Below are 14,927 nucleotides of genomic sequence, written 5' to 3' on the forward strand. Positions count from 1 at the left end.
TAGCTAATAGATTTAAACAGCTACTCTATTTTTTCCCCCACTTATTGTGGTCTGCTTATCTGAAGTCAACATTTCTTGAACCTAGAAGGAGCAGTAAAGTCCCTCCAGAAAGTTCTGGTTCTGCTTCGTTGGAAGTCTCCTCCGACTAGGACTGGTCAGAAAAACCTCTGAAGAGGCTTCAACCTCTCTGCTGAAGGAGACTCCCTTCATAAACACTTGTCAAAGATTGTGTCCTTCAGGCAACAATTCACCTCATGATAATAGATGAGGGGTCAGTTCAACGTTCGCTTCACCACCACAAACTGGAATCCAGCGCTCCCTGCTGGAGAAAGTTATAATCGCTCCGTCACCTTTTTAATTCATCTAATCTAATGACGACTACCCCTACTGTGATGGGGAAATGACTATGTTCAGATTTAGGGAGAGTGTTTTCTAAAATCTTAAAAGTTCACAGACTTTCATCGGATCAAGAAAGGATTTATTAAAGATTTATTTAAGTTTTTATTAGAAACACAAACATCAGCTTTGCTCTGGCCTTCGACAAAAAGCCATTCATTCGATTCCATTAATCCCAATCAAACCAATGGACAGACTTTCAACATAAGTCACAGAGCCACGTCAACAGCAGGGCCAACAATAAACACGACCTGTTAGCGTCTAAATGTTGCGAACGCTGCTGCAAAGAACATTATTTTCAGAAAAATTTTATTTTTGATTTTTCTGGCTCAAACAAAAATTATGTAGACTTTCCATAAATTGCAGAAGGCACAGCTTAGAAAATATGTGTTGGCTGGAATAGTGAGTTAAAGGAGGTCAGATCTCACAGCCTGGAGGCAGAGCTGTCTGGGTTAGGCCCCAACCACTTCTCTCCTGCAAAAACAAAAAAACATTACCTTTTAGAATACAATACATGTAACTGATTCTGTAGCTACGGGCAAAATCGGAAGCAAATGAGACAATCTTTTCAGACTCCAAACAGCCGGAGTATGGAAACACCTAATCATACAAAATACCATGATTTTAATGAATCGTAAATTCATCCTGAATCTGCATTTTTTTAAATGAGTGCAACCTTAAAGTTCAGTTAATGTCCTATGACCCATTAAGTCATACTGTGTAAGTAAAGGTGCCTTCTTATGCCTCATATTTTCTTATAAATAGTTACAGTCATCCTGGCCATCATAATTTTGTGTGTTTTTTAAACCCTCCATTCTCCTGAATGAAATGATTACACCACAAACAATTACAGTAATTTTAGAAACAAGAGTTATGTGCAAACGTTGGAATTCATTTTGGCGTTGTGGGCCAAAATTAAACACACAGGCTCAACTATACACACTCCCTATAATATGTGTATATTAGCAAGTTTCATCTCAGCTTCAAACATCAGTTTTAGTACATTTTAAAACTGTTCCGTGCAAAAAAAGCAGAGTTTGTTTAAATTGGTTGGTTTCCAGGCACAATCCTGTCTTTTTAACATAATTCATACATATTTAGCATACTGAGCTCCATAAAAAATAAATTAGCTTTGACAAAAATTTATTTCAATGGGGGTCACCCTGTGAACCCCATTGAAATGTATGCCTAAAAGTTGAATCCATGACTGAAAACCAAACAATTTAAAGGAGCTCTCCCATTTCTGATGAGAAATATTCAGCTAGAATTTTGCCAGAAGTTTGTTGATGAATGTTAGGGGAAAGTTGCTCAGTAGCATTTAAGCAAACATTAGTGTGATGTTTGCCTGTATATCTGATTCTACATGTACAATTTTGGGAAAATCCACCAACATCTCCAACTTGAATATGCAATTATAGGTTTAATTTAAAAAAAAAAAAAAACAACAACAAAAAACAGCACTGAAGTTTTATCATTCCACCCTAAAAATGGTTCAAATAAATAATTCAAATCCAAGAATCCTACATTCAAGTCAATGAAGATTTGACATGTGTACAGTATTTTCTGTGTTTCTCACCAATGCTGTTGGCCATGAGCTCAAATCTATCAGATCCAAAAAACATCTCGGGTTTTCCATCAACATGACAAATCAGCATCGGGAAACCAAATGCCTGGGGGAAAAAAAAAATCACAAGTATTGTTTCTTTAAAATAAACTAATTTCTCTACAAAGTACAACGGAAAAAAAAAACACCACCAACCCCGTAGTTGAGTGCCTCCTCTGTTGAGCGTTTAAGCTTATCTTTGATCTCCTGCGAGGTGGACAACTTTAGCGCTTTTTCAATCTCATCGTCACTCAGTCCTGCTTTTTTGGCTGCCTGGGGAATAAAAAAAAAAAAAAAAAAAAACCACAACAGATAGAAATGAATGCAACTCAAAATCTAATCAGAAATGGGACCGATGCGCGTGTTTTTAAGCAACAACCTCAGAGAAGGATTCAAGTTTAGTGATGTCTTTGTCCTCACTCCAGATCCTCCTCCACAGTTCCCTGGAAACCTGCTCCACCTGCTTGTCTCCACCCTTCTCCATGTGCTGCACCGCTGTCACGAACCGCATCGCAGTCAAAGTTCCTAAAAAGAAAAGAAGTACTCTTGTCTTATTTACCAGAAAATTCCTGATAAATCACAGATTGTCTTTACTGTACTGTTTATATAACAGCTAGCGATTAAATCTTTTATTTTACCATCATTTAGCTCTTGAAATTGGTTTTACTGCATCTCCTCACATTGCTAATGCTAATTGTTAATTTTACAAAATAATTTATTTTAATTGTTTGTACAACCTGGGGTAAAAAATACTGACTTCATTTTGCAGCAACAGTTACATTCATGTGATTGTAGTTATGATTGTATTTTTACTCTAATGGAACTTGGACAGGGTTTGGATAAGAATCAGACACTCCTCCATTTTTATTGCTTCGAATGTCTTTGTCAACTTCCCCAATGCTGAGTCAGAAATGTTGGTTTAAGACTCTCTTATATCCACAAACATTTAGGGGTCCTCATACTGGAGGATCACCTCTTGTCCTTTTAGTTTGCAGAGCTTCTGTCACACGTAGAACCACTTCCTCCTCATCATTGGAGTGATCCAGTGCTGCATTCCTTTTCCCACACAATGATCAAAGGTCTTAAAATAGGATGCTGCATGAGCTATTTATTTTTTTCACATGTGTAAAAATGGCATTTGAACAGACAATGAAATTAATAAAAGTCTGAAAATGCAAATGTTTTCCATGCGTTTATTTCCTTTTCCAAACCTGGAAACCAGGTTCGTCACATTCTGGACATTTGAGTCCAAAAGTAATAATCTTGACCTGAAATAATGACATAATGCTGCACAATATATCGAACGGCAGTCGTCAATGCAGTATTATGTGTGAATAACTGCAACCTTAAAGGAATGCTGGGATGCAATCGTTTCCAGGAAACAATATTTCAAGCTTTTTGTTGCTGTGTTGTGGCTTTTGCATTTTGCTGACCTGTCTGTGCTACTGTAAGATACTAAGTGTTACTTGTTTAATTAGAAACTCTAAAATTTGAGAGACCGTCTGACTCAATTTAACTACCGTAATCTGTCTGATCAGAGCCCAGCAGAGCACCCATGCTGATAGTGTTTACCTTTTTGGAACATGACCTCAAATGGGTCAGCAGGTGGGTGTAAAGGGACGCTAAAGTACTTGGCCAGGCGGTGGAGATCCTTAGTCATGTAGGCAAATTTGTTGGGAACTAAACCAGGAGGCTTGTTTCCTGTCATGAAAGACACTGATTATTTTCCAGTCCATTATAAGCATGCACATGAGATTTAATTTACACTTTCTAAGTCCTTCATGCTCACTGACCAGCTCCATGCATGATGCCTCCGAGAAACGCAGGACGAAACTTCAGGTCGATGTTCCACACGTTTCTGTAGCGACAGATGATCTGGGAACACAAAGCATGGTTTTACACACCCCCAAAATATGGATTGGATCTGCAGGATGAGAAAGAAGGAAGACACAAACCTCAAACCCGAGCCAGGAGTAAGGTGAGACCACATCATAGAACAGCTCCACCACTTTCTTTGAGGTCATCTTCGGGTCTTTACCTTTGCAAATGCTAACCTTTACGTTTAGATTCACACTAACTTGCTCTGTGCAGGTCGAAGTTGTTGTGCTGCTCTCTCAAGCAACCTTGGAGAATCTCCAAGTGAGTCAAAGTTGAACTGACCTGACGCAGAGCAGCCTAGCTTGGCGTTTGTAGTTCGGCAGAGAAAAGATAAACAAACACAGCGCAAACCCGTTAGCAATTAGCCACAGCGCTGCAACTGGTTACTCAAACTGGCTCAACAATTAGCCTCAGTCTAACATTAACTCAAATAGCACATTAAAATATTAAATCAGAAGAAAAACTATTACTACTCAAAAGTAGCATTTCTCTTTTTCTGGTTCTTAATGGAGGCTGGCCAACAACGTTACTTTGGGATCCTGCCATCTACTGGTAGAGTGGTGTATAGGAAATAAACGAACATTAAAATCTCTGAAAATAAAATAATCTCACTTTTATAATTAAAAAACACGACAAATACAGATCTTTATACTAAATAACTATTCTCAAATTAAAGATAGGATTTTTCCAAATGTACTGAGTGTGAGCTTATGTTACAGTGAGAAAATTAAGTCACTGCAGGCTATTTTAAGCATATTTAGCAGGGATGTCATTGTGTCACCTTATAGCCTCATCTCTTGTACAAAACTGTTTTAGATGCATATTTTTTTCTGTGCCTTTATAGTTTACTCTTTCCTGAATTTTCTTTGCTACACACCATTCCAAATGGCTTTGTTGTTACTGTGTTAATGCTTTAATTTTAAAGAGCCACTAGGGTACATTCATCTGATAAATGTCCATTCTTCTCTTAATATATTTAGTCAATCAAAATTGATTATTTCTTTCCCTCTCACTTTCTTTACTATAAGCTACGACTGCCACCTACTGGCAAAAATCCTTTTTTGCAAACTAGGATTTTTTTTGTGATATTTGTAAATACTTATTTGCTGAAATGCTACATAACTTTACACACAAAAAGACAACATTACAAGCAAAACTATCAGTTAGTTTGGAGCAAGTTGAAATATCCAAAAATCTTCAGCATTTGTAACCATTGTCACTTTATTTAATGTAAAACTCAAACAGCTCTAAACCTTTTATTCTGCTCTACATGCCAAACAAAAACTCCCAGACTCACAAGTTTTTGCTTCATTCAAAACATGCTTTAGGAGTCATTTCTGATTTACATTTGTTCATGTGTTGATACTAAATGTAATCTTTAAAGTAGTGTAATATGGGCATCATAAATAACTAAAGTGACAACGTCTCCAAATTAATGGACAGTTTTATTTGCACTATCAGATCAATCTCTAAAGCTCTATGTTTTTAATTAACAACTCTCTATTGTATCAGTATAAATGAATCACCAAAGCCAAACTAAATATCAGCTGTTAAAATAATCGTAATCTTTTTTTGTGGCGTTCTCAATAATTTACATTTTAAATGTTCTCATTAATCTAAAATGTCTTTATGATTGTATAATAAATATACTTTCTACAAAATCTATTTACTTTTAAATTCTCTTTACAAACAGGTCATTCACAGGTATGACAAAGGTAAAAAGCTAGTGTCTAAATTGTTATATGGATCTAGAATCTCCAATTAAAGGTTTTCTTTTATGTCTCCTCTTGAGGACTTGCTTGGTCTTTGAGTTCAGCCGTTCCCGAGCTGTCACTGAAAAAAAGAAGCAGTTTCATATTTTCATCTCCGGGCACAAAGTCAGGAAAACCCGTCTGACTGTTTTGTCTTACCTCTCTGCATCTTTGTCCACCTGCAAAGGAAGAAAACGCTTCAATCTTTTTCTACTAAAAATGATAATCGTTCAGTCTAATTAAGTGCTCTAAAAAATATTTTTGACCTTTGGCTTTTGTGATGAATTCCCAGTGCTCTTCCTAGGAACACCCAGAGTCTCAAACGAATGGCTTCGCACTCTGATGGCTCGCTAATGAAACAATGATTTTGGAGAAGAAAATTATCAAATATTTAGAAGGTAGTTCAGGGCTTTCGAGATGAGGCTCGGGTAAAAGAATATTTGCAGTTGAAATTTATCTGCAGAACATAACTTGCTTAGTATAAAACCAGATGAAGTTCTCTCGTGGGGTGAAGACCAAAGTGGACTTTAACCTTCTTAACCATATTTGGTATTTTATGAACCTTTGAACTGTTGCCACATTCATTTGTCATCTGTTATTTAAAAAAAGATGATTGTTTACATGGGAAGAGGAAGTAGGAGGCAGTGCATCATAATCCTCCTGTGCAGAAGCATTTTAAGTGAGATTTACTGCTGTAGTGAACATGGAAGTACGAGATTGAACCTTTTACCTGACAAAAATGTTTTTCCTCCAGACCCCTTCACAATATGCTCTGGAGCTTCAGATTAATCCAAATATTACCTCCTATTTTCCTCAAAATGTTTCCTGAACCGTTTTCGTTATTTTGGCTACAGTAATGGTTGGTTCACTATTCATTTTCTCTCTTGTCTGCAGCAAGTGTCTCAGAAAAAATATTTTATTAAGCAATGTGAAAATCAATAAAATAGCATTAAATCACTATACTGTTTTTTGCTTTTTACTGTCATTTACTTCATAAGTTTGAAAGTTACTCTCACTGGAAATGTTTTGCATGTCTGGCCCATCGTATGTTTCACATTGATGGCGCCTCCAGCCTCCATTTCCTGGTTGAATATTCAGTGACGTTTAAATCATATTCTGCTTAATGCAAAATAATCTGCCATGAAGTTATTTAGGATCATGGAAGTCTTGGTTTCTGTCTGACAAGCAGTTTTTTATTTATTAAAAAGAAAAAGCAAAGTGTATACTTCTGATAGGATATTGTTAATAACCTTTGAACAGAACCTCACTTTAAAAGTAAATTATGTGATTAGTGTCTTTGCTGTGCCAGTACTCACCTTAAAATTTTCAATAAAACCTCCACTTCCTTCAGATGGGCCTCTTGTGCTCTCAGAAGGTGGGGCGGCAGCGACTGACGGATCTCCCATCATGCAGCGGGAACGGCTGAAGAGTTCACTGTGCAAGCTCTCCAGGAGTGACGAGCGCGTCCGCAGCTTAACATGAGAGAAGCAGGCGCCAGAAAATACTTTTATAAGAGGAAAACAAATTACAGAACAGGTCTGGGTGTTATTTAAAGAGTGCTAATGAAAACGCGTTTTTTTTCTCATGCTACTACCTCCAGTCTGCTGAACTGTTCCGCCTTATAGCAGGCGATCTCTGCATTGATGAGCTTGGTGAGAAGAAATTCCCTCAGCTGTGAACGCTTAGAAACAAGAAAGGGAGAACAATTCATCACTGTGACACAGTTCAGGTTTATTGGAAGACTTTCATGCATAAATCATATGCAGAAAAGATCCAATAAAGTTAAACATTAACAGGCTGACAGTGAAATTGATACTATAAAATAAAAAACTTTAAACCACCTCTTGTATCTTTTTTATCTTTTCTAACTTACTTCATGTACTGTGGTTTTGATAAATAGTTTTCTAAATATTTATTTGGTATTTGGCTGATTTTTCTTTTCTTTTTGTCCAGTATTTGTAGCAGTCCATTAAAGCTAGAAGTGCAGTGCTTATAAAATGAGAAAAGCGAACAAGAGGAAGGAAAATGAACAGATGTGAGGCCTAAAACAGTCATCAACAGTGCCTGAATGTAATAACTTTAAGATAAAGAAAGATCTTTAGGAAAAACTTAACACAGGACTTAGAAATCGACAGAGAAATGGCAACAAATCAGATACTTGTGACAAACTGTCAGTATAGTAATGCTTAAATATTAAATTAACAAATGTTTCTCTGCTAGATTATAATATACGTGTTGATGTTACGTTGATTCAAATATTGATTCAGCATTTTTACGACATAATCTGGTTTTTACTGAATGCTGAAATTACTTCAGTCTAATCCAAAGTGTGAAAAGATTTCATAATGTCTCTACAAAGTAAAAAAAAAACAGATGATGACAAAATAGAAAAGTTTTAGAACAAAAGGTTTGCCTTAATACAAACTTATCTTTTGTTCAAAGGAAAGTTTGAACAAAACAAGACTTTTTGTTTCTTTTTCCATCCCACGTTGGACTGCTGAGCTCAAGATGAGGTGAAAAGCAGCCAACACCCAAAGAAAAAGTTTAAGCTGTTGAGGACTATTGACCAAGACCACTTCAAAAATAAGAGGACAGTCTAATCCAGCAGGAGATTAGCCAGCAGGTATGTACATCTGTGCCTGAAACTCCGAACTTCAAGAAACAAAAACCCTAAATAATAAAATAAAACAGTAAAAACATGAAGCAACTTACATCTGTAAAAAGTGGAGGATCTGGGATGACGGGACCAAAAGGAGGAACGTCTTCTCTGGCTGTAACAGACACCTGGGAAGTTCACCGCAGGACAGCATTTATGCATTTATATCTTCAAGATCGTTCATTTAAATCATCATTAGGTCATTGAAATACTCTGAACAGCAGAAAAATATTATTTTTTTTAACTACAGTAAGAAATATTGCTTTCTCTAACAATGCCATCAACCAAGGTTAAACTTCCCTTCTGTCTTCAAACACTGTCTACTTCCCTTTTTCATTGGGTACAAACATTGAACCCTATGCATTATTGGGAAGAAGAAACATGAAAAAGAAAATACCAGAGAAAATAGAGAAGCTGTGGAAAGTTAAGGCCACAATTCTCACACAAGTTGAGCCTCTTCTGGCAAACCCTTCGAAAGAATTAATGTTTACCCCTTAAAATGTTTCCACATTTTGTCACATTAAAACCACTAAATTTACTTTACAGGGATTTTATTTGATATTCCACATGTTTTCTTACTTTAACTCCAAACACTCCTATCACGTAATGATGTTCACATTAGCATGTCTAATGTTTTTTGCAGACTCTGTTGGTTTCCCTCTGTGTTTGGTGTTTGACATGTGGTAAAATTACACAGATAAACTCTGCTTACTGATTAGGAACTATTTTTTTTGTACTGGATTTTATTTACGGCTGTCAGAGTAACAACCTTATACATGTTCACATGTTCCAGGCATATGCTTCGTTTTCCATTCGCTTCACAATTGCGCACTACTTTGTGTTGATCCATAAAGTTAAATCTCAACAAAAACTCTGAAGTTATAAAGTGGCAAAATGTGACAAACTTAACAGCATTTTTTTAACTATAGATAAAACTGTAGTAAATAAGGATTAAAAAAGACCACATTAGACCTCACTGTCCAACATGCTGATCACTTTACGTGGATAAATAATTAAGCTGAAACTGGTTCACACTCACCTGGTAGGCGACTCCGCCCTCCTTCTCCTCCCTCTCAACCCTCCGCACCACCACAAAGCAGTGCAGGAAGTGAGACTTGATGACATCACACAAAAAGGGGGTCTGTCCCTCCTGGTACACCAACGCTACAATGTCATTACCAATGTGTCTTTTTCTCTGCAACTAAGAAAGAGAGAAAAAGAGGAAGTATCTTCAGTGTCAGCTCTGGAAACTTTTCGTCTTCCAGTTAAATTGTTGGGAGATAATTTGGACCAAAACGACACGAGCTATGACCTGCTGAGGGTCAGCCTCTGTGTAAGGCAGCTTGGTTGAAACATGGAACATGATTTCTCTGCCATGAAAGGAAGTGAAGACGGCTTCGTTTCCTGTTTGGCCGTGACACACATCCAGCCCTCCTCTGAAGCTAAGAAAGACAAATCACATTGAAGACCAAAATTATCTTTGCAAAACTACAGTTTTGTGACTACCGTAATTGTTTTTGTGATTTATCCGTAATCAACAGCTAAATCTTACTGCTAAAGGCCGGGTGCAGACTAAACTACTGTGTCATTGCATACAAAGTAGAACAAGTTCATTCATTTCAATGGTTCAATTTAAAAAAGGAAACTCATATCAATTCAAGGTGGTATGTTTAAAAATAAGTGGTTGGTGCTAAATTATATTCTTAAATCCAGCTTCTTAGAAAATAGGAAAATTAATTTTAAGACAGAAATGTTTTTTTTATGATCTGTAAAATCATCTGGAGGGCTGCACAGTGGCGCAGTTGGTAGAGCTGTTGCCTTGCAGTAAGAAGGTTCTGGGTTCAATTCCCAGATTCCCAGATTCCCAGACTGGCGACCTGTCCAGGGTGAACCCCGCCTCTCGGCCGGAACGTCAGCTGGAGATGGACACCAGCAACCCTCCCGACCCCACTAAGGGACAAGGGTGTAAAGAAAATAGATGGATGGATGGAAAATCATCTGGAGGACATGAAACCTTGAAGGTTGACAAAAGCTAAAAGCATTCCTAAGGAACATTGTTGTTCAGAGAGTGATGTATCCAAGTGCATCTATTAGAAGTTGAGTGGAAGGAAAAACTATGGTAAGAGAAGGCATACAAGTGAAATAGATATCCACAAGCTTGAGACGATTGTGAAGGTGTATCCATGCTTCAGACTCTACAGCATGGAAGGCATAATTGTCTGAGAAGAAATTCAATAATGTATGATTTTTACTGTAGAAATCGAATTATCCCCTAAATTATTTTTGTTTTGCCCCCAACCACAACTCAAGGATGTTTCTAATTTAAAATGCAAACACAGGTGATTTATCCAGATGAGCTTTGAACTCAATGACTTTTCCCTTCATGACTGAGGTTTAGACACCCATATTTTCTTTGATGATGAATTCAGTGAATCAGAGCTTAATAATAAGATTACATTTAAAAATGTCCTCTGTTTAGCAAGAAATACAGCAATGACTCACATCTAATAGGAATCTGATAGGAAACTTGATTGTGCAATGTGTGTGTGTATACATTACAAATCTACAGTCTCAGGAACAGTTCTCTTTTAAGAGCGTTGACGGCATTTCCTCCACAGTTTTTCATGGACTACAGACAAACAATGCTTACCTAATGAAAATGCATAAAATCATGTTTCAAATTGTTTTCAAATGAACTTTACCCCCTGAATCCCTGCAGCTGAACTGTGTCTCCCAGAATTGACAGGAACTCCCTGAACTTCTCACTCTCCTTGTTGTTACTCAGTATGTCCTCTTCTGTGAACTACAGAGACACAAAGCAGGTATGTGAGAGGAAGGAGATGTGATATTGTGACATATTTTAGCTGTTTCTGCATTCTCTTGTTTGTTTTGGCTTTTTTTAAGATAACATTACCTGCCCTTCCCTTTGATACAAAACACCAAACTTGAAATTAGAAGACACTCTGTGCTCATCAAATGCTGTTATTAGGTCTGGAGCCTGAAGGATGAAGGAGGTCAAAGTCAAGCTGCCTTTCTTTTTAGACAGAAACGATTTCTAAGTTTCACTCGGAAAAGTACATTTATGAAATAAGGTATCTCTGAAGTCGGCCTTTGATATTATTACCAACAGGTCATGTTAATATCATCTGTCATATTACTATGTGTGATCAGAGAGGAGGATTACCTTGAGGTAGCTGACCACGTCAAACTTGGAAACCGTCACTTTGTCAGACAGCCTCTGTAAAGAATATAAATGTAAATAATCTCAAAATGTACAGTTTCTGCTATTCTAAGCCTTATTTGACTTCTTTAGTGAGTTATCATTTGGCATATTGATATTCAACCTTCATTGTGAATCAAAAATGAACCTTGACACAGAGCTTGATTCATTCCTATAAATAAAGAAAGCTAACGGTACTAATATAATGTCTAAGATAAGATGATAACTTTAATTAGCAATGCATGCTACTACTTTAATAAACTTTTAGTACTGTAAATAATAAAAATATCTTATTCTTAATTGTTTGTAATTCACTGTACCTTTGCTAACTCTACAGCAGACGGCATGTTGGTAAAAAGGGACAAAGAGAAAGTGCCATGCAGGGAGCACTCTTTCATCCTGGGTAAGAAAAAAACAACAACAACATTGGTTTTTATACAGTAATTTTTTTGTGTATAGTTGCTCATATTTAACACCAGAAATGGACATTTTTAAAACAACTTAACATCTTCACACTAAACAAGATCAGAGAAAATCCTGTATTACCAAAAGTAATTTGCTTTCAAATTATGGAAAATGTACAACATTTTAATTTTGTTGTACATGATACAATGACAATAAATAAGCCTCAAATGTGAAACCGTCTGTCAGAAACCTAAAGCCTGCCTAAAATGTGTCAACAGCAAGACAATAATGCACAACACAATACATGCATAACAGATAAAATAGCCTTTATAAACACATAAAACTTTTCAGTAGACTAAATTTGACCTTAGAATCACCCGTAGTTTGTTCTCCTCCTCCTCCAAGCATACAGAGAGAACCAGAGGCCCCAGTAATGGATCCACGGCGATGAATGAATGGTGATACTGTTGGAGGGGAAAAAGGTTGTTAAACATGAAAATCATTCTTCCAAACGTACCGTATTAAAGTTTGGCTTTAAAACGAGGCCTTAACTCACTCGAGAGCGGAAAAACTCATGGTAGATTTTGGCCTCTCCATCCCTCTCCATGATGTCGTAGCTCTCCGGATCAAGGCCATGGTGGGAGGAGGTGGGACTCACATCTCTGAGCTTTTCCAGCGGCGGGTCGATCCAGTAGCCCCCCAGTTTGGAGGGAAGAACCAGAGGCAAATCTGCACCAATGTCCAAAAGCTGAGACTAAAACGCACACAAAAGAAACTCTGGATGAGTTGGAAAATGAGTGTTATGGGGTAAACATATTATGGTGATTATAAAACACTCGTATCAACACACACGTACCACCCTGCAGAGTGAGTCAGCTGAGTTATTCTCTACTGTCGTGACGACTTACCTTCAGAGGAAGTGGGAATTCACATCGCTGCTCATCGATCCTGCTTCCCTGATGGACAAGAGCACCGATGATAACAAAGCTCCTCTGTTCAGACATCAGCCGATACACACTCGCTGTACAAGATCAATCACACTGAAACTCACCTGCAGCTTTGCAATGATTTCAAATAGTTCTGCGTCCTGCACGCACAGGCATTCAAAGAGAAAGGGAAGGAGGAACATGGAGGGGGGAACAGGAACGTGATTAATGCATTAAAACACATAACTATGACTTCTCCTGCATGCACAAATGAAATTCTTACACGTTTTTTTTTACCAGAAGTAATGGGAGTACATTAGAGGGAAATCACCCTTTGGTTGTTGCTGGTAGAAAGAAAAGGCTTGTTGCCAGCAGTGGTTGGAGAGTCCAGAGCCTCCAGAATGTTGTCCTCCACAGACTCGGGTCTGAAGCAACAGGTTGATTTACTCGACAAGTGTGCACAATTTGTCAACCACTACTGCAGCTCATACAGGACACAATGAAGTTAAAATGCTGCTGGTAAAGGAAAAAAAAAAAAAAAAAGAAAAAAAAAAGCCTCACCTTGTCTCATCCGCACAGGTGAATCTGTCCACACTTTAACAAGAAACTCAGATGGTTAATTTACTCTTTGAAAAAAAATAACAATTCAATTCATTTTAAATTAAAAGCAATTTGACTGACTTTTTGAGAAAAAAGTCCAAACATGAGCCTATACTCACCCGCCATATGCCCCAAAAGTGAAACTTCTCTTTCTAGAGAAGGACATGTCATTCCTCTTTTCTCTCTCCATGGCTTTGGTGTCACCATGAATGCTTCTACATGCCAGTTTGGAACCGAGTCAATCAGGGCTGCCTAAGGTTGAATTAATTCACTCTATCATTCTGTCTCTCCTCCTCCTGTTTCTCTCCCCCCCCCACCACCCCCACTGCCACTCACTCATTTAAGCTTCCCTTTCCTCCCTCCGTCCTGTTGTCAGACAAACAGGCAGCGTTAACCCGCTCGTGGTCACACGTGCAGCCTGGCTCCAGCCGCCTCAGTCATGCTGCCTCTTTACGCCACTGATCCCACATAAACACACATGTGGTGGTGGTGGTTTATCGCAAGGTGGACTCTGCTTAAAGATAGACCTGGAAATAAATAAAGAAATGAGTGACACTTTTTTTTTTTTTTCCCTTTCCTTCCCGGACCTGTTACCCTTTGAGTCAGTGAGAATCATCAATTATTGACAGCGCGCACAGCGAGGGTGAGGAGGTAGACAGCAGGGGAGGGAGAGGTGGAGAGCGCAGGGGAACATCAGAAAGGAAAGGGAGGGAAAGAAACTGAAAGAAAGGAAGATGTAGATAAGGGAGGTGGGCCTATTCTAATAGTCTTAAAGGAGGGACATGACTGTAAATCATTGTTTTCTTTGTGCAAGTTAAAAACGTTTTCTAGCACAGGAAGGTTGATCAAGTCAAACTTCAGCAGTAATAAAGTGGATAAAGTTTATGTTTGACAGCTTTGGCTCCAATAATCCGATATTCAGTCTCTTGCACATTATTAAAATTCCTTAAATCTTTTCACATTTTGTAATGCTGCAACCACAAACGTCATTGTGTCTAAATAGGATTTTATGTGGCAGATTAACACATATTAGTAAACAAATTAAGGAGCATAGGGGAAAAACAGATTTACATATTTTATGTTTCTGAATTTGCCTTTTTTTTTTTTTGTCACTCTTAATTTTTCTCTGGATGAATTTTGGCCCGTTCTTCGTTTGCTTGTTTTAAACCATAAACAACTCAATGTCTAATGCTTAACGTTTAAGTCAAGTCTGTAGGCCGGTCAGAACACCTGTCCAAATCCTGTGTTTTGTTTTCTGTTGCTCAAGATGCTTTTCTTGGTTATTTTCTTGGTTATTTTGTGACCTCAGATGATTCTTTGATGCACTCTTTGAGTAATTGGCCTTTTGTAAGCTTTTCTAGACTGATAGATGTCAGTGGTTTTGTTTCTCAACTGTTCTTGAATCTCTTTAGAAATTAAATGTGCTACTTGTAGATCTTTGAACCTACTTCATGTTGTGAGACAGATTCTACTTAAGCAATTTATTCAAAAG

General features: G+C 37.6%; 2 protein-coding genes across 2 annotated transcripts; both read right to left on the minus strand.

Annotated features, from left to right (window-relative positions):
• Positions 1 to 461: 461 nt before the first annotated feature.
• On the minus strand, positions 462 to 4,411 carry LOC103478023 (glutathione S-transferase kappa 1). The gene is made up of 7 exons (XM_008431478.1): positions 3,955 to 4,411; positions 3,793 to 3,874; positions 3,572 to 3,700; positions 2,379 to 2,524; positions 2,156 to 2,272; positions 1,973 to 2,066; positions 462 to 870 (listed from the first exon to the last, which is right to left on the minus strand). The coding sequence occupies exons 1-7, from the start codon at positions 4,021 to 4,023 to the stop codon at positions 821 to 823; spliced, it is 687 nt and encodes a 228-aa protein (XP_008429700.1). The 5' UTR covers positions 4,024 to 4,411; the 3' UTR covers positions 462 to 820.
• A 708-nt stretch (positions 4,412 to 5,119) lies between these two features.
• On the minus strand, positions 5,120 to 13,734 carry rap1gapl (RAP1 GTPase activating protein-like). Its single transcript, XM_008431477.2, has 19 exons — positions 13,555 to 13,734; positions 13,397 to 13,429; positions 13,167 to 13,260; positions 12,961 to 12,996; positions 12,818 to 12,865; positions 12,466 to 12,663; positions 12,276 to 12,373; positions 11,825 to 11,903; positions 11,469 to 11,522; positions 11,199 to 11,282; positions 10,987 to 11,087; positions 9,597 to 9,726; positions 9,324 to 9,485; positions 8,341 to 8,412; positions 7,223 to 7,309; positions 6,945 to 7,100; positions 5,895 to 5,978; positions 5,788 to 5,807; positions 5,120 to 5,710 (listed from the first exon to the last, which is right to left on the minus strand). Exons 1-19 carry the CDS (start codon positions 13,623 to 13,625, stop codon positions 5,653 to 5,655), a joined length of 1,665 nt encoding a protein of 554 aa, XP_008429699.1. The 5' UTR covers positions 13,626 to 13,734; the 3' UTR covers positions 5,120 to 5,652.
• Positions 13,735 to 14,927: the final 1,193 nt, after the last annotated feature.

Source organism: Poecilia reticulata, linkage group LG16 (assembly GCF_000633615.1).
Source record: "Poecilia reticulata strain Guanapo linkage group LG16, Guppy_female_1.0+MT, whole genome shotgun sequence".
NCBI classification, from domain to species: Eukaryota; Metazoa; Chordata; class Actinopteri; order Cyprinodontiformes; family Poeciliidae; genus Poecilia; species Poecilia reticulata.

Excerpts from the sequence above, each read along its gene's own strand:
- LOC103478023 (XM_008431478.1), bottom strand. The coding sequence starts at position 4,023 with ATGACCTCAAAGAAAGTGGTGGAGCTGTTCTATGATGTGGTCTCACCT. Across the intron at positions 3,701-3,792 it reads AGGCATCATGCATGGAGCTG|GAAACAAGCCTCCTGGTTTA; the intron begins GTCAGTGAGCAT and ends CTTTCATGACAG. Across the intron at positions 2,273-2,378 it reads AACTTGAATCCTTCTCTGAG|GCAGCCAAAAAAGCAGGACT; the intron begins GTTGTTGCTTAA and ends TTTATTCCCCAG.
- rap1gapl (XM_008431477.2), bottom strand. The coding sequence starts at position 13,625 with ATGGAGAGAGAAAAGAGGAATGACATGTCCTTCTCTAGAAAGAGAAGT. Across the intron at positions 11,283-11,468 it reads ACGTGGTCAGCTACCTCAAG|GCTCCAGACCTAATAACAGC; the intron begins GTAATCCTCCTC and ends TTCATCCTTCAG. Across the intron at positions 5,808-5,894 it reads ATTCATCACAAAAGCCAAAG|GTGGACAAAGATGCAGAGAG; the intron begins GTCAAAAATATT and ends CTTCCTTTGCAG.